Source organism: Rhododendron vialii, chromosome 11a, assembly GCF_030253575.1.
Source record: "Rhododendron vialii isolate Sample 1 chromosome 11a, ASM3025357v1".
NCBI lineage: Eukaryota > Viridiplantae > Streptophyta > Magnoliopsida > Ericales > Ericaceae > Rhododendron > Rhododendron vialii.
In genome coordinates, this window is record NC_080567.1 from 38092025 (window position 1) to 38113713 (window position 21689).

Consider the following 21689-nt stretch of genomic DNA (forward strand, 5'->3'; position numbering starts at 1 on the left):
AGGAGTCCAATAAAAGTAGGGGCAATTACTCCGTATGGAATTACCCCAAATGTGTTGATAACACTTGTGCGGTTTCAAACTTAAGAACTTAGGAGAGAGCAAATCCCTGAGTCTTCGACTTTGACCACCAGGCCAACCCGTTGATGTTGCCTTTGTTTTTTTTTAGTGCGTATTCTCTCTCTTATACTAAATACTAGCCTCCTATTCCAATTACAATTTTTTAGCTTGCATTTTTATTGCAAAATACCACCAAAAGAAAGCCACTGTTTTAGCCAACTTATTATTTTCCAAAATCCAAAAAACTCGAGGAAGAAAAGGTTTAACGGACAAACAACTTAGGTAAAGTTTTTTACTTTTAAAAAAAAAAGAAGAAGAAATCTTGAGTTGCCAACAAGGAAGAGTTATTAACTTAGACATTTCAATTCAAAACTTGACAATCTATTGGGGGAAAGTCTACAATACACACCCCTTAAAAGGGTATACCATATGCACCTATTTTATGGTTCATTCATAACATTTTAGCTTGTTTCGTAACTTTTGCTCTATAATTCATAACTTTTCAGCAGTATGATTCGTAACATTTTCATTATGATTCATAACATTTTTGTGTATCTCGTAACCTTTATAAGATTCGTAACTTTTTAGCAATACGATTCGTAACATTTTCTCTATAATTCATAACATTTTGGGGGTGTATATGATACACATTCAAGTAAGGGGTGTGTATTGTAGTCTTTCCCATCTATTGGAGTCAAACTGCAAGAAGGAATTTTTTGTGAATATCCTAATCATAGTGCGCATAAGTTGATCTGGACGTCCCTAATCTTCAAATGAAAAATGAAATCAACTTCTCTTTTAGTCATTTCGTACATAGCATAAAATCAGGCTATATCATGAGTTATCCTGGGACATCATGTGTACCCCAACTCCTCCACCACTGCACATTTGCACAAGGTTTATATAGAACAACAAAAAACTAAATGAATTCTATATAAATGTGCAATAGGCCCCATTTCGGAATTAAAAATAAGTATTTATTTTTTAAGAAGGCAATTTCAAGCTTAAAAATAATATGTTTACGTAAATAATTTTTTTGGTAATATAAATTTTGTTTGATAAATCGTATCGAGATCTTTTATAAGGTGCAAAAAAATTATTTTTTATTTACATTATTTGTAAATTTAAAAATATAAAATAAATATTTATTTTTTAAGAAGGTGTTTTGAAATGGGACGTTAAGTAAAGAAAATTTAAGTATTTATGCGACGGTAGGCCCAACTGGACGGGGCCGGTCTGTGGAGAATCCAACAAATTATTTATTAATTATTGGGTCCGACGGTGTCTCTTTCTTGTCCGTGCGCCACGTTACGTAACTGCATTCCGTGCTTTATACGCACCCCAGAACAGGTTAGCCTGTCAGAATCCACGCGTTATCCAATTAAAGGCCGACCAAAAAAACAAAGTCAAATTTCCAGCCTTCCCTGCTACTACCTCTTTCCAAACCGTCCCACGTGTCCCCTCCACGCACTCATCATTCGTGGCTGGTCCATCCCTGCTTTTTTTTTTTTTTTTTTTTTACCGCCAAGAATTTTCGGGACAATTTACCCGCACATTAATTATTTTTCTTCGTGTTTAAATAAAAACTATTCCCCTTTTGATCCGGTCAAATTCAGATCATGCAAGCCGAGATTAGGGAATTCTCACAAAATTACTCTCTTCCGACCTCATCTCAAAGGGCTAGTCGGTTACTAATATTAAATTTCGAACTCAAAATGTCTCGATTTATGGTTCTATCTTTTTTCCACTCCAGGCATTCCCCTCTCCTTTTAAACCTCTGCCTTCTCTCTCTCGCACACGCAACACCAAAATATCTCTCTCTCTCTCTCTCTCTCTCTCTCTTGGTGTAACACGAGAGTCTCGCACTAAAAAAAAAAGATATACTTAACAGACTGGTGGGCAGTTGTAAATAATGGCAGGGAAGAATAGTGTGACGATGAAGAAGAAAAGTGGGGGTGAGGTGATGGACGGTTCGGACATAATGGAGTTGGTTGGGAACGATCAAGTTTTCAGTAACTTTGTGGATCACAAGTTCCAAGAGTTGGATCGAGACGGCGATGGTAAGCTCTCCGTGAAGGAGTTACAACCCGCTGTCGCTGATATCGGTGCTGCTCTTGGCTTGCCTTCTCAGGGTGCTTCTCCTGATTCTGACCATATCTACTCTGAGGTAATTTGTTTCTCTCTCTCTCTCTCTCTCTCTCTCTCTCTCTCTCAAGTCTCAACACACACACATAATGTAGAGATACACCTGCAGCTGTATGTACATGCATGCCCAAAACATTTGCTTGTTGAGTTTTCATGCTTCTTCAAGTGTGAGAGTGAATTCTTGGGCCAAGTATGGGAGGTCTACAGAGGTCAGTTATTCGTGAGGAATTATCTTTGTCATGATCAGTAATTTTAATTTCTCAAACTCATAGTCAAACAAAATTCTCACACCTTCAATTTGGCTTGATATATAGATGAGTTTGGAAAAGGCTAATTCTATATTGTCGTCACATTTTCCCATATTGAGTGATAACAAAATTATCTTCGAGGAGATTCAAGCCTTCTGCGATTGGTTGAACCTTAAACCACTAATACAGGTGCAACAGAGCTCTCTTATGGCTTGTTCCTTCCGCAATAAAATAGCCCGATTATAAGCCGTGTTGGCTCGAACAAACCCTGCACAAGTTAGTAATTGAGCCCAAAGCTCCACTACGGAAACAACCTTGCATTTTGGTGGGTAATCCCTCTGTAAACAATATAATAGGGAATATAGAATAGGTCGACAGAAAACATTAAGTAGATATTTTCCCTTTGCCGACACAACACATGAAATACCCCAACTAAAAATTACTACTCCACTATTCTCCATTACGTACTCTGGTATCATGCACATATATAATTGCCCTTATCCCTTTCTTTTTTGTCTTTCACCAAATCCATTTTCCAACTCTAATAGTAATTGATATCTCAAAATATCATGATTTTAATATTAAAATATACAAAACACCAACTTCACTTTTTTTCTTTTTTAAAAATCATGGATAAATCTAAGCGACTTTTTCTTCAATCCAAAAGATTTTTTTGAAGGTTGACTAATGAGTAATAAATCGACTAAATAAACCCATGTATCTATAATTAATTTGATCGCCTGATTGGATCGGACGGATGCCAGTGTTGAAATCAGCACATGGGCTGCTGAAGTGTGGCTCCAATTCTCTCATTGGTCAAAGATGGCAGCCTTGGCAGCCTTTGTAGACTTCAAAAGATTTGCCTAAATCTTGAAAATCCCAGGCATGGGATTGCAGTAAATGAGCCTCTCGTGGCTCATGAATAGGGCTCCAGGTTTTGGCTATAAATTGGAGTCCTCTGCTTGGGGTTTGTATCTCTCTTGAGTGAGAGACCATTGAAGGAAATTGTGAGGTCTGTTTGCAGTAGAAATGTAGGTCAGAGATGAGAGAGTGTGGTGAGGTGAGAGACCTCACTTGTAAAGCTTCCTTTGTTTGAATAATTGCTCCGGTTTACCCCGTGGACGTACCCGATTTTGGGGAACCACGTAAATCTTTGTCTCTGTGTTTGTGTGTGTGTTTGTGTTCTGGTTTGATCCTTAGTTTCCGCAACAGCCAGTTGGCTAGAACTTTTCACTCCTATGTCCAGACGGCCGGAGGACACAGGACCTATAGGTAATAATTGGTCAAATCCCCCATAACAATCTAGTTAAAAAGAAAATGTTGCACGATGACTGATTAGTATTACTACTTGCTAAGATATTGGGCTAGCTGTTTTTAGGCGGTGCATTTAGTTGTTTTTTTAAGACTTGCCATAGTTTATTTGAAGCAATGTGCTTTTCTCATGTAATGATAATGATGATCGCTGTATCTTTTTCCCCTTGTGCTTTGTCATAATTACATCTTTGGTAGGCCATGGAATGGGACTCTCAACATATGATTAACATGTTTTATACATCCAGGTGCTGAGTGAATTCACCCATGGAAAACAAGAAAAAGTGACCAAAACAGAGTTCAAAGTGGTGCTTTCAGACATTCTAATAGGCATGGCTGCTGGATTGAAGAGGGACCCGATTGTCATTCTTCGCATCGACGGGGAAGACCTCTCGGAGTTTATAAGGAGCTCGAACTTTGAATTCGAGATGGTTTCCAAATTTTCGCAGATAGAGTTGCCCGAGGGATCCCTCAAAGACTATATAATCAAGGGATTTGAAAAACTTACAGTGGAGCAAGGAGTGCCTCCTGCTTCAGATTCTTGGGTAAGTTCACTTGTTTTAGTCGAGAAAAGTGATATAAATTTCACATAAATATACAAGTAAAAGGCATCCATCGAAAAAAGAAGAAGTTGTAAATCAATATTGTACCTACATTTGTTTTCTTGGTACTTTGTCATTGTGAAAAGCATTAGTCTTTGAATCACATACTATCAAGTAGCTAACCCCTTGATAGTATCAAGTAACTATATAGCTTGCATGTAGACATGCACCCTGAATTTCGAAATTCTACAATGTCCATTTTCACTCCTCCAGATTAGTCCATTTGTGTTTGCTTTTTCTTGGAGGGGGGGTTCCAAATGTATGTTTCTCATTGTTGAGAGGGATTAAATTTTCAAATAAGAACAGACATTCTTTACGCAACATTTGATCACCATGTTCTTGTGTTGATGTGTATGAAATTTCGTCGCACTCAAGTGAAAAGGAATGGAAATGAAACATTGCCGTATGATAGTTTGGAGTGTCCGTATTAAATTCTCTCTGGTGACTGAGCCACAAGGCCTACTTTAACAAGGAGTGGATTCTACAAAATGTGGAATGTTAGCGCACCGGAACCCTCCCTTGTGATCAGAGTCATCAGACGTACAGTTTTTGTGATTCATAGCTCTGTACTTGTGCAACCAATGTTAGCAATTTTCTCACCATTGTTGTTTTCTTTCGGTACTTCCTTGGTGTTCTTAATTTTCTATATTTGAGAAGGTTATGAGCAACATCATAGAACCAGCTGTCCAATCTGATGGTGGATATGATCAGCAACCCATTTCTCAAGAGGTATTTTTAAAAGAGTTTCACAAAGCAGCTGAGAGAGTGGCTCAGAAACTCAAGGAGCAGCCAGTGATTGTTGCCCACACTGAAAATACCTTCGATGGCAGCGGCATTAAGAGACTTCTATCAAACAAATTTGAATTGGACAAGGTTAGTGACGTATTGTTTTCTTTGTGTATTTCGGAATAACTTGAAAACTAGATACGGAACACATTATTTGCTACTCATACACTTCACCTATTTTATATCGACTGGCATTCCTCCTTTGTTGTTTTCTGATGTGCCCTGCTTTTTATGCAAACAAAAATTTGCATTTGTTTTTCTTTTACCAAATGGTTACAAAAGTTTGATTTGTTTTGATCATCTCCTTGGTTTTGAGAGATCTGAATGATACCTATGATCTCCATGGATGTGAGAGATCAGGCTTCTTAATGAACAATTGTTGCTATTTTGTTTTGTGATTCAGACACTGGAAGCAACTGTGAAAAATATTCCTAAAGACCGTAACGGGAAAATGCCCAAAGAGTATCTGCGGGTGGCGTTGGATGTGGTGGCCCCATCAGCGGGATTACCTCCATTTGGTGCAGTTGATGAGGTACACAACTAACATATAACAACATTATAGAGTACTCATGGTTACATGCAGCATCTTGCACGACATTGATTTGGTGGACCTTACTTATTACGTGTGAGTTGCGTATTAAGCTACAACATCGATCAAACATTTTTCGAATGTGATCATTATAACTTACGTACAATTCTTGATATATGTTTGTTACGAGATGTTGGAAAAGTTTAAAGCACTAAAAACGAGTCAAAGAGTGTGTTTAGCTGGCTAATAGTCCTCTTCACAATATTCAACCTGTTCTCATACGCGTGAACAAACACAATTTTCTTGAGCCAAAGTCCAATTACTCGCAATCCTCAAAACAAGACCAACTCAATTAGAGTACTTTTAGTGAACATTTTAGAGAAAATTTCTGAACTTTGTTCCAACAATAAACTTCTGTTGTTCTTCGGTCAACCAAACTTTTTTTGTACGTTGTAGCTGTGTCTGTTACAATAACTATGTGTTACGTGATAGTAAAATAAAATAGAAGAGTTGGTCAAAGCAAATAATATTGTGGCGTAGATATTGTTTTTGTCTCTATTGTAGCCGTATCTCACTTAATTTGATGATATAAATTTGCAGATGGATCATGCTGTCGCATCGGTGATGAAGATGTTGGATGCAGATGATGGGCAGTTGGTCAAAGAAGAGGAGTTCAAGAAGTTACTGACAGAAATACTAGGGAGTCTGATGTTGCAGTTAGAAGGCAACATAATCTCTGTCTCTACAAATTCAGTTGTTCATGAGCCCATTGCTTCTGCTTCCACCCTCTTGCAACCATCTGCTTCTTCATAGTGTATATATCGTAACCTATGTATCTGATCATAAGTTGCATATCAAGAAAACCCTGGTTAAGGGAGCGGTCAGTAGTTTCTAATTAATAGTAATGTAATGTTTGGTTCACTTGATTTCGCTAATAAAATGTTTTGTTCACTCTAATAATGAGAAATAGTTTTAAATGGAGTTTATTCACCGTCTATTTATGCTTTTTTCAACACACATTTGTGTGGATTTTCACACTATTGTGTTTGGATGAATTTTTGAATTTGGTTTTTGGGGTAATGAGTTAAGAGAGAAATAGGGTAATGATTGGAGATATGGGTAATGAGTGAAGAGAGATAGAGAGAAATGGGAATAATGATTGGAGAGTGAGGAGAGATATGAAAATAATGGTTGAAAATAGGTGTAATGAGTGTTTTTTAAGTTGAATTTTTTGTTTCAAGTTTCCATCCAAACTAAGCAACGTGTCGCTCACGTTAAAGGAAAATTTTCAAAAAAGCTTCTAAACTATCGTCAAAATGTCTCATAAACTTCTAAACTTCAATAAATATTAATTAGACCTCTGGATTTGTCAAAATTTCATCAATGAACTCTCTGCCGTCTGTTTCCGTCAATGCACAAACGGATGATGCATACGTGGCCCATAAAGGTCGAAGCGTGTAGGAAATTGAGCGAGATTTTGGATTCTGGAATCACAGGGATGTTGGTTTACGCGTCGTCACTCTCTCTATTTATTCTCTGTTTATGTTTTCATTAGTTACAATCTCTGTTGAAAGATCTGATTTTTAATTTGGTTTTTTGAGATTGTTATGGAAGAAGTAAAACAAAATAGGGTCTGGAACTAGTGAAGGAGGGAGGGAGTGAAAATGGAAGTTTGGATCGCAACTGTGTATAAATAGGGAGAGTTGAGGGTGGGTAATGGCGGGAATCGGGGATTTATTTCCCTCCACATGCAATATCCTCTGGGTAAGAAGAGGGAGTGACCCTCACGTGACTGTCCATCCTGCCAGCTAGGCTTGCTCGGTTTGTGCATTGACGGAAATAGACGGCAAAAACTTAATTGATGAAATTTGAACAAATTCAGATGTCTAATTAACATTTATTGAAATTTGGAGGCTTATGAAACATTTTAGCAATAGTTCAGTGGCTTTTTAAAATTTTCCCCAAATCCATCATGGTTCTCCAGTTCTACTATACCTGATTGGCGGGACCAGCAGGAGTGGAGACCTGGAGGGTGCTTTGTTAGTCATGGTGGTCCCTACAAGAAACCTGTTCGTAATTTCTACTACTGGATCCATCCTCTCTCTCTCTCTCTCTCTCTCACGAATTGATTGGAACTGAGCACACCAGGTTAGGTTCACAATCACAATAATACATCTCTCTCTCTCTCTCTCTCTCTCTCTCCTCCGGGGACATTGGAAAGACCAGGCTGTTCGAATGGTTCCTCCTGAACGTCCAGAAGAGTCCATGGCTTCCGAATCCGAGAAGCGCCCCATTTCCACCATCGTCATCCTGATCGGTGAGTTAAATCCGATGTAATTGGAGTGCAGGTATACGCATGTATCAGTTTAGCTATTGACTGATTTTGCTCTTGAATACTATACCCCAGCTATGCAGACTGAAGCGCTTCCTCTCGTGAACAAGTTCCAGCTTAAGGAGGACCAAGATTCCGTGTCAGTTTCTTATTTTTTTCCTTCTCGTAAAATAACTACGGCGATTTATGTTTAACTGGTAGTAGTATTAATTATGCTTGGGACCTTGTTTTATCGATCTCTATTTAAGTTCATTTTGGATATATGGTTTGTGATCTGATTTTCAGTTGTTTTCTTACTGCCCTGCAAGGTTGGAAACGCATAGATTTACATATATTCAAACTGGCCCTAATGTTTTGTTTCCCCCAGAAAGTCTGTATTTTCCTCTATTTTTCTTGTTCATTGGTTTATTTCAGTAGGTGAATGGAATGGTCTCTATTTGTTATCAGTTTTTGTTCTTCTTCTTATTCTATGTGCAAGTTACCAGACTCTGCTTCCTTTGAGTATATGTGTTCTCAGTTAATCGGGTTTTAGTTATATTTTAAGCATAACTGTGCAGGTTCCCTACGGAAGTTCCTTGGGTTCGGTATCGTGGAACTTACAAAGACCTTAATATTAACATAATTTGGCCCGGAAAAGATACAGCTTTGGGTGAGTATTGGCTTTCAACATTTTTCCTTTAGGTTCATCAAAATGATTGATAATTTGCTTTGGCAATTTGGTGCACATTTTTCTATCCCATTGTTAGTAAGCTCTTACGGGTCCCTGTTTCTGAATTCCAAGTCGTTTGAGAAAAATAATCTGTGAACAGATGTACTCCTTAACCAATGCATTCTTTCTGTTGGTCTTTGTGCTTAATTGTGTTCAAGTTACAATCTTTGTCATTGCTGGAAGAATTGTCAGCCATGGGAAATGTTTGGCTGATGCAACCTATGTTTAGCTAATCAAATTTAATCCAGCCTTCAAGCCTAGCAAAATGTTTGATGTGTTATGTACCTTTAGTCTGGGACTTTGAGCAGTTTTCCTCGGGGCTATGGTTTGTGGGTTAAGCTGTAACTAGGAATACGGAATACTGTATTTGACACAATCTTTTTTATTCTGATGGTTCCTAACGGTCCCCACAATATACAAGGACAGAACATATTACTGCAGGAGCATAGTAGCGCCATTAGGTCGTTATGTTTTTGGATTTGATGAGTCCAACAACAAAATAAGTGAGCAAGCATATTAAAGGGTTGCTATTAGTTTCAATTCACACTCTTTCGAATATACATTTCAAATATTTACCACGAATTAAGAAATGTACTTGATAGTTTGATTTTATTTGTGAATCAGCATACATTTCGGATATTTAACCATGAATTAGGATATGTACTTGGTAGTTACTGAATTTTATTCTTCTTATTTGTGCATTTCTATTTGACATCACTAGTTCATCCTGGATTGTATGTTGCTGAGTCCTTGAACTTTTTCAGGAGTTGATAGTGTAGGCACAGTGTCTGCGTCCCTTGTGACCTATGCTTCCATCCAAGCATTACAGCCAGACCTTATCATAAATGCTGGCACAGCTGGTGGCTTTAAGGTTTAATCTGTGTCGCCAGAATTTATTCTTACTGTTTTTGCTATTTGCGAGTTGAAATCATCATTGAGATTTTCCATTATTGCAACCATTGTGTTTGTTCTCTTATGCCATGGAGTATTTTGATCTTGTACCAAGTTTCTGAAGATCATTATTTACAACTCTCTCTCTCTCTCTCTCTCTCTCTCTCTCTCTCTCTCTCTCGTAAAGGGACCTCTGGTTTACCATGCCCTCTCCACTTAGATCTTTCCAATTCATGTTTCTGTTTTGGTTATAAAAATTCAATGTACAAAGAGATGAAAATTCTGCTACATAATTCCTTAAACTTGCTTTTGTTTTCAAATGTCATTCCACAAACTCATGAATTATGTATGATTAAGTGCTCTGATTTCTAGTTCCATATTAATGTTAAACGTTTTCAGGCCAAAGGAGCTGCTATTAGTGATATATTCCTTGCTTCAGAAGTTGCTTTCCATGATAGAAGGATACCTATCCCTGTAAGTATTTGTTTTTCTTTCTAAGTTTTCAGCTTTGTAATTGTTAAATGCTTAATTGTTAAGTAAAGCTCCTCAAGTTTTCTAGGGGATCAACGCCAAACCTTAGGGAGTATACCGGGACATGGATTTATCTTTTGGGCGGCCATTAAGGGGAAGCTCAGAACTATTTATAGTCTAATGATATTAGGGATTCTCTCTTCTCCTACTTGCCTTCTCCCCGAACATAGAACTCACCTATCTCTTCTTTGACTGCCCTTTCTCTAGCTCCATTTGGAGCAAGTTTGTAGCCTTTCTAGTAATCAAGGCTCAAACTCCAGTATAAATGAGATTGCTTGGCTTATTGGCACATCCAGTGGACACCCTTCCCCAATGCAATTACAAAAGAAGAGGAGTGTGTTTTGCAGGAAAAAACAAACAAACATAGCTGGTGTAGTTAATGCATTTCACTATCATTTTTTTCACGGTAAAATGGGTGTCTACAAGTATTTGTGACCTTAAAAGCCAAATATTGGCCAAGTATATGTCTTTCTCCTGGGGCCCTCTATTTTTGAATTTCATCCTCAGAACCAAGAACTGATGGCATCACATTATACTTTTCTGCAAAAGCTGTTGCAGTCAGTATCTTTTCCAAAGACTACTAGGTCTATGAAGGAAAGGCTACTACTAGAGTTCATTGGTCCCTCGTAACCATTTTGAAATGTAAGATGTGCGAAAATCGTATTGGCATTCTATTAGCTTTGTTGCAGTTCTCTGTTAGGTACTGCAAAATTTGAAACTAGCGCTTAAAATTTCAGATTTGGGAGTCCAAACATCTTGATTTGAGGACTCAACTGCATATGTGATTACAGAAAAGAGAAATTAAGTCATATTAACCGTGGAAATTAAGTCGTATTAACCGTGTAGATCAGAAAACATTATAATTCATGGCTTGCATTATATACTTGTCAAATAGTGGTTGAAGAGCTTAATAGCTATGCTTTACTGACATGAAGCCCCACTTAGATTTCATTAATTGTGCCTGTATGCCGGCTCCTAGGATAATCTACATTCGATTGATAGCTTTGTAAATGCAAGCAGAAGGCATTTTAAGCCGTATAGAAATCATATATACCACTGGGATATAATTGATAATGTCTTCTGCTAAAGTATTAAATAAACAATCTTGTGAAACCCCTTGAGGGTGGAATTCGGTCATGAGCAGTACTCAAACCTGCATTAGCAGATCAACTACATCCTTCTCTTCCTATTATCAGGATCGATGCTTTCTAAATCTTATTGACTTAAAACCTGGTAATTATGCTTACGTCTTGTGAAAATAATTCCGGGGAGCTCACCTGTGGTTTTTGAAATGGCATTAACTTCCTTATCAGTCTACTAAATATGCTATAGTAATCTAGTATTCCTAAGTTCTAAATCGCTTTGTGGCGAACTTTTATCAGCATATTATGCTCAATCATCTTCTCCCTAATTTCTGCAGATTCTTGATCTGTATGGAGTTGGTTTGCGGCAGGCTTTCTCAACACCCAACCTCTCGAAGAGGCTTAGCCTAAAGGTGATTATTGTGCATTATAATGCTTTTGTAGCATTTATACCCTCATCAACCATCTTTGTGTGTTATTAGCCTATTACTATGGTGTATTTAACAGCAGGAAGTTCTGCAGCCTAAAGGCAAGGTTTGTATTTATCCATTGAACGCAGTCAGACTGCCCATTTTAGAGTTCAGAAAGTCCTGCATCTTTTTCTGATCCAACCGTATGAAACATTGCTTGCAAGGAAACTTTGGTTGCCAACATTGTTTTCTCAATTTGGTATGTCAGGCACAGGTTGATGGCTTTTGAAACCTCACCTTTTGTAGTATGTTGAGAAATTTTTTTTTTTGGTAAGTAGTATGTTGAGAATTGAGAGGACTAGAAGGGAATTTGTGGGGACTAGAAGGGAATTTGTGGCCACGTTAATGTGTAAAGCATCCCCTAACCTCATACCTTTTCAATCGGGGATAGATGATACATGTTTGCTTTTCTTTTGATCATTGGAAATTAGGGGGAAGTGGAAACCCATACATCAAAAGGTGAAGAGAGCGATAACAAGGAGTACAAATAAATTGGTCCCACAAAATTACAACCTCTAGGCAATGGGTAACTAGAAGGGAACTTCTGGCCACTTTAAGGCACAGACATTACCACCCGTACAGATCTGAGCACTTGAGCTTCTTAAAGTTTGTGATTTCCAAGCCCCCTTCCCTCATGAGGGGATTAGGAGTTCCATGTCCCTGTCCAAGTTTTCCTTTTTCGCTTGGGTGCACCTCATAGGACTATTTCCTCTGCATGCCAATACGCCATTGGTAGAATCAACATTCCAATTAAACAATTAATATGATTCGCTTCTGTGTACCCTTAGGGCCCATAGTTATGCTAAAGTAGTGACTAGTGATTTGTACTCCAGTTACCATGTTCCTGGCTCTTTACACGTGTTGTCTTGTGAAAATGGAGCTTAATGGGTGCAATTTTAGCTTATCTTTTAGTATGAAAACCTGATGGTTAATTGCGTCTTCTTGGCACCAACTTTATATCAGAATTTCATTTATCGCGCACTGTTCAGGTTGGCAAATTGTCTACTGGAGACTCTTTAGATATGTCTTCGCAGGATGAGGCATCAATCATTGCAAATGATGCTACAATTAAAGACATGGAGGTAACTTTTCAATTATGTCTCTCTTTTGTTGGTCTCCTGAAACTGCCTTGGATAGTTGCATTCATTCCTTCTTGTGCTCAACTTAACCGATAAGTTTATTTGAGAGTCAAATTATTAGTTTTCTTAGTCCAACTATTAATTTGAGTCGGGGGCTGTTTATTGTTGTTGCTTCTTTTTTTTTTCTCCAACCCCCATTTTCTTTCTTTCTTTTTTTGGGCATGTTTTAGCCCTTCTATTTTCCAAAGGTAGGTAGAGTTTACCTAAAATATGTTGTACCCAATGTGTATAGTTAATTCATTGATTCAATCTCTTGATGGAAGTGAACACCTGCATTCAGTAAGCCCTTTCTTGTGTAAATATTTGGGTTTCAGGGAGCAGCTGTAGCTTATGTAGCTGATCTTTTGAAAGTCCCTGCAATATTTGTCAAAGCGGTCACTGATATTGTGGATGGTGACAAACCAACCGCTGAGGAATTTTTGCAGAATCTAGCAGCAGTTACTGTTGCACTTGAACAAGCAGTCACTGAAGTAGTTGATTTCATCAATGGGAAGTGCCTCTCCGAACTTTGATGCATTTGACTGGAGTTGCATTTTTCAATACAACACATTTTTTGACTATTTTCGACGAGCATACATGTTTTTCACATGATCAGCCTAATGGTTTGTGACAGCTACGAATTTGTCTACAGAATAACATTGGCAGTAACCAACAGTAAGGATTTGAGTCATCGTTGAGGAAATCTGTTTGATTCTTCATTATATGGTTGTTAATGACTAACTGGAACCAAGATATGCTATCTTTGGTTTGACAGTGATCAATGCGAAGATGCATTTAAATATTTTGATGGTGCAGTGGTGCAGACTTGTTCTGATAATTTTTCGAGTCCAGATATCGAAGACTGGTACAGTTAGCCTAAATTCCAACCAAAAAACAGTAATAGCATATCATTATTTTGCTGCCATGTTTGTTTTGAATGGGAATCATTTTTTGCAGATGAACGGGAATCATTGCTTGTATCCTTCTAGGAGATTATAGCATCCTTGAAACCAAAACCAGCCAACGTGATTTAATTCATGATTGATTTAGGTTTGATGTTGTGCTAGTTTAGATCAACCAGAACCACTGGTACTGATTGGACTCATGATTCGGCAAATCTTCCTTTCTTCACTAGGATAGAATATTTGGGCCAAGTTCCGCAAAGGTGTATCACTGCTATCCTTGAATGCATAACCCAGTATCACCAGTCATCACAACAGCCGATCGAGAGCCATTTGTTTGAGAAATCAAATCTATTAAACTAGATATCTCCTTAGAAAACCAGCAAATCCATAAGTCTAGCTATTATTCCGAGTCCAGAAACATGCCTTACGTGAAGCATAAAACTTCAAAAACAAAATACAAAAAGATGAACTTCAAAACAAAAGAGTGGTCTGAAAGAGCGGACCCTTTTGCTTAATATATAGTATAGATTGCTTTGCTTATTTGCCGCGTAGTTAGTTAATCAAAAAGCCATTACTAAGCGTACTACTTTATCGTGCAAGGGTTTTTCCGTTTTTCCCCTTTTGTAGCAACACACGTTGGGGTAGAGCCTAGTCTAGAGCTTGTGATTAAATTCATTTTTGGACCTTGTCGATACATGTGTTATCATTTTATGTACTTTTGCCATATGGGAGAGTATCCTTGTCTACACACTGACAATCACCTCACTGGTTAGTGTACCTCGACGGTCCTCGAGTTTATATCGCCAATTAAGTTGATGGAAGATCAAGTTTTCCGGTGATTTTTTCATTGGCAGAGAACAGGATGCGTAAACGAGAGGACTTGCTAACGTACCGATTCAAAGACTAGATCTAGCTCCTCAATGACACATTGAGTTTGTTTACCGAACGATTTCTTTTGGTTTGGTTTTGAAGAGCTGATTGTCTCCGTGTTGAAATTAAAACTATTTTGTCACGTTTGATTGGAGTCTACAAACTCCAAACCAAACCTTTACCAGAACTGCAAAACCTTATTCACATAATTCATGCTTTCAAACAAACCCACCTTTATCTTCTCATATGAAATGATAAACCCATAATTTCCTTTGTGCTTGCTTTTTTTGTGTTTATTTAAAAAAATGCAATGGAGCTGTGTATATATTGCGCACACCCTTTGCCTTTCTTCATTGCAAAAGAGAGTGAGGACACAGAATATCAATTCAACCTCCTCTCTTGATTCTTGATCACCAGAGAGAGAGAGAGAGAGAGAGAGAGAGAGAGAATGAACGGGGATTTGAAGAAGGCCACACCTGGCAAAGCTACAATATTAGCTCTAGGGAAGGCATTCCCTCAGCAACTTGTGATGCAAGAGTTTCTGGCTGAAGGGTACTTCACGAATACCAACTGTGATGATCCCGAACTCAAGCAGAAGCTAACTCGACTCTGTAATAACACCCCTTCCTCCTCCTCCTCCTTCTTCTGTTTAACTATTGTGTGAATATGTACTAATCGAGGTGCGTGTAAGTTGTTCTGGACACCCTTAATTATAAAATAAATAAAAAAGAGTCCATGTTAATGTAGTCTTCCTTCGGTATTTAACCCTACCTTAGAAATTTTGCGAAAAACTCAAAATAAAGTGATCAGCTGTGCTCAGGGTCTTCTAATATGGTAGCTGTTCAGTATAACGGGTAAAAGTAGAAAAGAAACGATTGAGGTCTCTCATTGAGATGAGCATGTGAGGTAAAAATACGTGTGTGAACTCGGCCGAATACGAGAATTCTCTCTCCCCCTTTGTATTTCGATAGACAATCTTTGTAACAATGAAAACTACGAAAGAAAAAAAAAAAATAGAAACAGTTACTTTAGTTTCTCACCAAATTCCACCAATTTTAGTACACACATTTCTCTCATTTGCCGTCTAATTTGTGAACAAAAATATACTACAAGATAGTTCTCTCTCTTTCTCTTCATTAGTATTCATTACATCTTCTTGGGATTTTCTGGCTTTTGTATGGCACATTACAGGCAAAACAACCACAGTGAAAACAAGGTACGTGGTGATGTCAGAAGAGATCCTAAGGACATATCCTGAGCTTGCCATTGAAGGCCTTCCCACTGTGACCCAAAGGCTAGAAATCTGCAACAAGGCCGTCACTCAAATGGCCATTGAAGCCTCTCAATCTTGCATCAAGGACTGGGGCAGGCCCATCTCGGATATAACCCACTTGGTCTATGTTTCCTCGAGTGAGGCCCGGCTTCCTGCTGGTGACCTTTATTTAGCCAAAGGGCTCGGGCTCAGCCCGAAAACTCATCGGGTCATGCTCTACTTCATGGGCTGCTCTGGAGGCGTGGCTGGGCTTCGCGTTGCAAAGGACATTGCTGAGAATAACCCGGGTAGGCCAAGGCCCACTCAAGTTTATTTTCATCCTAATGTACTCACTTTGGTCTCTTAGTAAAGTTTCTAGCTTTGTCCTTGCAGGTAGTCGAGTTTTGCTCGCAACTTCTGAAACAACCGTCATTGGGTTCAAACCACCAAGCGCGGCAAGACCATATGATCTAGTAGGGGCTGCACTTTTTGGGGACGGTGCCGGAGCTATGATAGTAGGCTCTGATCCAGTTTCAAGCATCGAAAGACCTCTTTTCGAGCTACACACGTCGATTCAAAATTTCTTGCCAGACAGTGAGAAAATCATTGACGGGCGACTCACGGAAGAGGGGATAAGTTTCAAACTGGATAAGGAACTGCCACAGATAATTGAGGACAACATTGAGGGATTTTGTGGGAATCTAATGGAGGTCATTGGTTATGGTGAAAAAGACTATAACAAAATGTTTTGGGCCGTCCATCCGGGTGGGCCGGCGATTTTGAACCGGTTGGAAAAGAGGATGGGCCTGTCGCCGGAGAAACTCGGGCCGAGTCGGAGGGCTCTGGCTGATTATGGGAATGCTAGTAGTAATACCATAGTGTATGTGCTGGAATATATGATGGAGGAGAAGCTGAAAAGGAAGAAAGAAAAGGAAGAGAACAGTGAATGGGGTTTGATTCTGGCTTTTGGGCCTGGGATCACTTTCGAGGGCATTCTTGCTAGAAACCTCATTGGCTGAGAATTATGCTGCATTTTTACATGTCATTGCAATTTGTTCTCTTCTGATTTTCCTTTTGAAAACGTTGATTATTGCTTTCCCTTAACTTGAAATGAAATTGCTATGATTTGAATGCCCAGAATCTTCTGATTACCTGATTTGTATAAAAAACAGAGAACTTCGGGGACAATAGATATGAATTGAATTCTTGAGAATACCATTTTCACCTTTGGCCTTAGCTAGTTGGCCAGAAATTGTGATCACTAAAACTCAACCGTACCGTTCATAGGGGGACCCGGGGACCCTGTAGTGACAAGCGAGAGAGGTGAAATTTAATTTTACTGAACAAACATTTGCAGTATTATAAAACTAAACATCCAAATATACAACAACTTGAGTTCATAGACTGGTAAACCTTTCTAACACAAAACACTTTCACTAAAATATATTACGACCACAAACAGAAGGGGAAAAAGCGAAACGAAAAAAAATAGACCCTTTATTCCTTTACTTCATATGATCACAAATTTAAATTCATTCCACTGACATTTCACAAAATAAGTGAAAGCAAATCAAGGGCATTTGCGTCGGTTGTCGCGGGTAGTCATGGTAGCGTAGCAAGGACAAGCATCGTAATTCCCAGATGTGCCGGGAGGAACGCATTGGCATCTCGCGCAGCAGGTTCCGCATGCCCTGTTGCACAGGTTAGGCCTCGATGATAAGCTGCACCTTGTGGCACAGGCTCCCTTGCAATCTATACATACAAAAATCCAAGAAAACAAAAAACGCATCATATGTATGATTAGTCCCCATGTAGTCGTGCCATAAACTATAGTAAAACCGTGTATTTGTGATGTTTGAAAAGAAAAAAGTTCGGAATTTTTCCTTTTTGGCGAACATTTTCAAGTTCTAGTGAACAATTTTTACTCTCCTTGTTCTTCTCAACGAGATGTATCAAAGATAGAAACTACAGTTTCTCTTTTCATCCAAAAAGAGTCATGAAAAATTTCGATAGAATTTGGCTTTTCAGCTTTCAAAAGGCAAAAAAAAAACTGATGAAAAGAAGGGATTAAAGACAACAAAGTCACGAAAAAATCATTGGGTTTTTTTTTCCTAAAGCACAATAACAGGGAAAGTGGGGATTTGCGTACTCATTGCCTTGCCGGTCGGAGTGTAGCCAGTCTGCAGCAATACATGTAGCATGGTCAGCAAAATTAAGTATTGAAAGCCTAATCAAAACGGGATATGATTAACAAGTAATTTCGAGGGATTGAGATATTTACCGCTTGATCGGCATGGGCAGCCTGGACAAGGTCAAGAACAAGTAGAGAGAGAACAATTGAAGCAATTAAGGCTTTAGAGATGGCCATTGACAAACTTGTTGCAAAAAAAGAGTGAAGAGAAAAGGTGTACTGGTAATTAAAGAAGGGAACTTTGTGCGATGTAGTATGATGCAAATGAAGAAGAAAAGAACCGTATTTATAGTGAGGGAGAGGGGAGAGAGTAGGTGGCAGGTGGACAGGCTCATGCAGGGGGCGCTCAAAGGCAATTCGAAAAGCAGAGAGTAGATCAACCGACTAAACCCTGTTCGGTTTGAGTTTTGAAGGATATTTTTAAGAATAATGCGTGAAGAGAGAGATGAAAAAAATTTATTGAAAATTGTGCGCAGGAATTTTGAGTTTCCCAACGAACAAGCCCGAAGCAAGACCCGGGGGCTTGCTTCTTTTGAAGTCTCAAGTTTGAAAATTTTTAAATACTATCAATTCTTATGGGGTCAGCTTTTACGAAATTTTACTTTGTTTTTTATTAGTGCTTCCACCAGTGGGGGATGAGATTGATCTCCAAGTTTTAATCGACACGTGAGTAAACTGGCCCGATCACCATCACCGTGTGTTATGACAAAAGGAAAAGGCAAATCAAAAAGGGGAGCAAGAACGCGGAAGGAGGCATGCATGGCAATTTGCATGCACAGGCGAAGCCAGGGGAGAAAAGCAAAACAGGGGATAAGAAAAGGCTGGCAATTTGGCCCTGCCTGCACCTACCAAATACCACCAGTCATACTCGTCAACCACGCATACAAAACATTATGGCAAGAAATTGTTTTAGTAATACATGGCTTATAATATCCCATAAAGCTGAGTGATGAAATCATTGACACGTCTAGTTTTTTATTAAACAATTGCACCTGAGGTCGGTCATGGTACTTATTATCCCACATCATAAAGCAATCTACAAATTAGAATTATAGAACAATATTATCTTCTTCTTCTTTTTGGTACTGTAGAGTGTCTCAGGCCAGTTTGAACAAATCTCGAATTAATTCTTATAGTCTCTCTCATAATCGTTTCACATGCTTACGCGTGCGGATGAGGTGACCCCAAGAATTGGTAAGAAGAATCAAACCTGAGACTTTAGAATGGAACAAACACCTAAGTTTCAGGTCGACCACTTGGCCAACCCTTTGAAGTTCGAATGTTATCTTTTGTGTGTGCGTATGTATAATGTATGTAAACGTGTGGAACCGTGGATTGTTTAGACGTAGACAAAAGATGAGAGGGGTTCACAGAATATGCTAGTGGTTGGTGGTTGCAGTGTAGATTATGGAGGAGGGCCTTCACCAGCTGCAGCCCAAAGTTTGTGCTTCGCAGCTGTCAGATTCTAGAGGTCTCTTTCTTTGTGCCGTGTGAATAAAATCATCTCCGAAAATATCATCCGAGATTCTCTGTGCCGGAAAAATAGTGTACCTTAACGGCACAGAGGATCTCAGGTGCGAAAATATATGTGTGCAACTACTAGATACATCGGTGGAGTGGTAGTCCATTGGCAACGCTTCTTGATTTTCCAGAAATAAAACTACCGGACACATACTGGATATAGATTCGGATGCACTTGTTTCACGGGAAGTGTGACGGAAATTGTGTCTAGTGAGACTGTACGTAGTAACGCATAACTATAAGTGCTGAAATCATCTCTCTGCATGGACATATGTAGAATTCAGTGCCATTTAGAATCTGGGATTTGCTAAGGAGAACCATGTCGAAACCAGGTTGGTGGTAGTTCATCCAAAGGCTCAACAAAACTAACTTTGAAAATGGTGGCTATATAGAGACCTATAATCTTCGTGGTAAGAAGTCTTGAGTAATATAATGCGTGTGCATGAGTGCAAGAAAGAGCATGATAGTGTCTTTCGAAATCATTCCTAACCATAAATTTTGTCAAAGCAAGGATTGAGAGCGGTAGAGTAGACTCGTAGAGCGCGAGGATTTTGAGAACGGGGCGGAGGTTTATGTGACCTAGGTAAGACACCCCCTCTGACTAGTCTAAGGGACAAAATCACCTGCTAAAATCCAGTGTCCATTTAGATCCACTTCATCTTGATATACAACTAGTTTAGGGCATATTACATCCGAACATAAATTTATTGTGACTGGTTTTGAGCAATATGAATTGATTTGAGCTGCATGAATGTAGCCTATCCACCAGTTGAAAACGAGAAATCTAAGTGCAAGTTCAGGAACTTGATTTGCAGGTTCGCTTGAATGATTTACAATCATTCTTCATTCATGCCCGGAACTAAAACAGTTTCAAGGGTTCCAAATTGCCCGGGCAAACCTCCAGCTCCCATCTTCAGGGATGGAGCCAGAGAAAGACCAGTCGGGGCGGTCACCCCTGCAATGTAAAATAAAAAAAAAATTCCTATGAAAGTATATAGGCTCACCCCTATGTAAAATTTTGAAAATTTATATATAATTGTAACCTTTGAACTACGAGGATACCAACATTAATTACTAAAGGCTAAGGGCTAAAATATAACAAAAAATAAAACTATTAAGGTTAATATTGTAAATATTCAACTAATAAACTTCCACCTTTCGTTAGATGAGTTTAGTGTTTTATAATTTTATTTCTTTTTGCCCTAAAATCTCAATGGCACACCAAATCCCCTCTCTCTCTCTCTAGAGACAGAGGAGAAGAGATTTTGAAAACCCTGAATAATTTTGGTAAAATTTAAGTTGTAGGTATGTCTTTCCCTAATTATTGTTCTAGACTTCTCCTAATTCTTTGTTTTTTGACTAATAAAATCAAGTAACATTAAAGCCCATGTACCAAATTCGTCCAATTGTGATGAATAAAAAAAAAGAAAAAAAGATGAACAATAAAAAAAAACAAGACACACACATCAAGATCAATCCCATTAATTAAACCAATTCATGCATTTATGTTATTTTGAGTTTTAATGTATTTACATAATTATGCATGAGTATTTATATTTTTTCTCGCATGCACGGTCGCCCCAGTGTGGTGAAATTCCTAACTTCGTCCCAGCATCTTCCAACAGCAGATTGACAGCTAAACCCCCAACTCCACCTTCATCTATTGACGGCCCCTCTTCCTATTCTCCTGTACAAATATGTACACTGTATACTCTAATTGTGGCAAGATGTAGCATAAAAATGAGAGGGAGAGGTATTTGGGTTGATTTTCTTGCTTTGGGCTCCGGTAAGCAAAAATACTGTAAATTCTTCCCAATATTGAAATCTGCTGCCATTTGAGTATTCGATTGCCAAACTTCATTAAAATCATTACCTTTGTGTTTGTTTGTGTGCGTGTGTTCCTGGCATAACACAAAATACAAAACTGAAACTCAATGGCCAAAAAAATTGTACTCCACTGGCAAAGAAGGAGAAGCCAATTAAGCTTGAAATCAAAGTAGTACCTACTGCAACCAAGAAGATTGATCAAAGCTGAAGGTAAATGAGCGCGCACAAAAAAAACAGGGATGTAAAAAAAAAAAATTAAAATGATGACCATATTCCTGCTGCTGGTTTGGTCAGCATCAGAATCGAAGTCAT

General features: G+C 38.6%; 4 protein-coding genes across 4 annotated transcripts; 3 read left to right on the plus strand and 1 right to left on the minus strand.

Annotated features, from left to right (window-relative positions):
- The first annotated feature begins 1784 nt into the window (after positions 1 to 1784).
- On the plus strand, positions 1785 to 6635 carry LOC131308025 (uncharacterized). The gene is made up of 5 exons (XM_058334829.1): positions 1785 to 2224; positions 4010 to 4306; positions 5021 to 5236; positions 5553 to 5681; positions 6279 to 6635. Exons 1-5 carry the CDS (start codon positions 1970 to 1972, stop codon positions 6489 to 6491), a joined length of 1110 nt encoding a protein of 369 aa, XP_058190812.1. The 5' UTR covers positions 1785 to 1969; the 3' UTR covers positions 6492 to 6635.
- Positions 6636 to 7682: 1047 nt separating this feature from the next.
- On the plus strand, positions 7683 to 13613 carry LOC131308027 (5'-methylthioadenosine/S-adenosylhomocysteine nucleosidase-like). The gene is made up of 8 exons (XM_058334832.1): positions 7683 to 7995; positions 8086 to 8149; positions 8568 to 8659; positions 9484 to 9590; positions 10010 to 10084; positions 11562 to 11636; positions 12683 to 12775; positions 13147 to 13613. The coding sequence occupies exons 1-8, from the start codon at positions 7914 to 7916 to the stop codon at positions 13342 to 13344; spliced, it is 786 nt and encodes a 261-aa protein (XP_058190815.1). The 5' UTR covers positions 7683 to 7913; the 3' UTR covers positions 13345 to 13613.
- Positions 13614 to 13755: 142 nt separating this feature from the next.
- On the plus strand, positions 13756 to 17302 carry LOC131308026 (type III polyketide synthase B). Its single transcript, XM_058334830.1, has 3 exons — positions 13756 to 15197; positions 15778 to 16146; positions 16232 to 17302. The coding sequence occupies exons 1-3, from the start codon at positions 15035 to 15037 to the stop codon at positions 16855 to 16857; spliced, it is 1158 nt and encodes a 385-aa protein (XP_058190813.1). The 5' UTR covers positions 13756 to 15034; the 3' UTR covers positions 16858 to 17302.
- Positions 17173 to 18296, minus strand: LOC131308028 (snakin-2-like). The gene is made up of 3 exons (XM_058334833.1): positions 18120 to 18296; positions 17988 to 18018; positions 17173 to 17590 (listed from the first exon to the last, which is right to left on the minus strand). Exons 1-3 carry the CDS (start codon positions 18204 to 18206, stop codon positions 17409 to 17411), a joined length of 300 nt encoding a protein of 99 aa, XP_058190816.1. The 5' UTR covers positions 18207 to 18296; the 3' UTR covers positions 17173 to 17408.
- Positions 18297 to 21689: the final 3393 nt, after the last annotated feature.

Coding starts and splice junctions, on each gene's coding strand:
- LOC131308026 (XM_058334830.1), top strand. CDS start 15,035: ATGAACGGGGATTTGAAGAAGGCCACACCTGGCAAAGCTACAATATTA. Junction 15,198..15,777: donor GCAGAAGCTAACTCGACTCT/GTAATAACACCC, acceptor GGCACATTACAG/GCAAAACAACCACAGTGAAA. Junction 16,147..16,231: donor CATTGCTGAGAATAACCCGG/GTAGGCCAAGGC, acceptor TTGTCCTTGCAG/GTAGTCGAGTTTTGCTCGCA.
- LOC131308025 (XM_058334829.1), top strand. CDS start 1,970: ATGGCAGGGAAGAATAGTGTGACGATGAAGAAGAAAAGTGGGGGTGAG. Junction 4,307..5,020: donor CTCCTGCTTCAGATTCTTGG/GTAAGTTCACTT, acceptor ATATTTGAGAAG/GTTATGAGCAACATCATAGA. Junction 5,682..6,278: donor CATTTGGTGCAGTTGATGAG/GTACACAACTAA, acceptor ATAAATTTGCAG/ATGGATCATGCTGTCGCATC.
- LOC131308028 (XM_058334833.1), bottom strand. CDS start 18,206: ATGGCCATCTCTAAAGCCTTAATTGCTTCAATTGTTCTCTCTCTACTT. Junction 18,019..18,119: donor CTGCCCATGCCGATCAAGCG/GTAAATATCTCA, acceptor GTATTGCTGCAG/ACTGGCTACACTCCGACCGG. Junction 17,591..17,987: donor TCCGACCGGCAAGGCAATGA/GTACGCAAATCC, acceptor TTGTATGTATAG/ATTGCAAGGGAGCCTGTGCC.
- LOC131308027 (XM_058334832.1), top strand. CDS start 7,914: ATGGTTCCTCCTGAACGTCCAGAAGAGTCCATGGCTTCCGAATCCGAG. Junction 7,996..8,085: donor CACCATCGTCATCCTGATCG/GTGAGTTAAATC, acceptor ACTATACCCCAG/CTATGCAGACTGAAGCGCTT. Junction 12,776..13,146: donor CTACAATTAAAGACATGGAG/GTAACTTTTCAA, acceptor TTTGGGTTTCAG/GGAGCAGCTGTAGCTTATGT.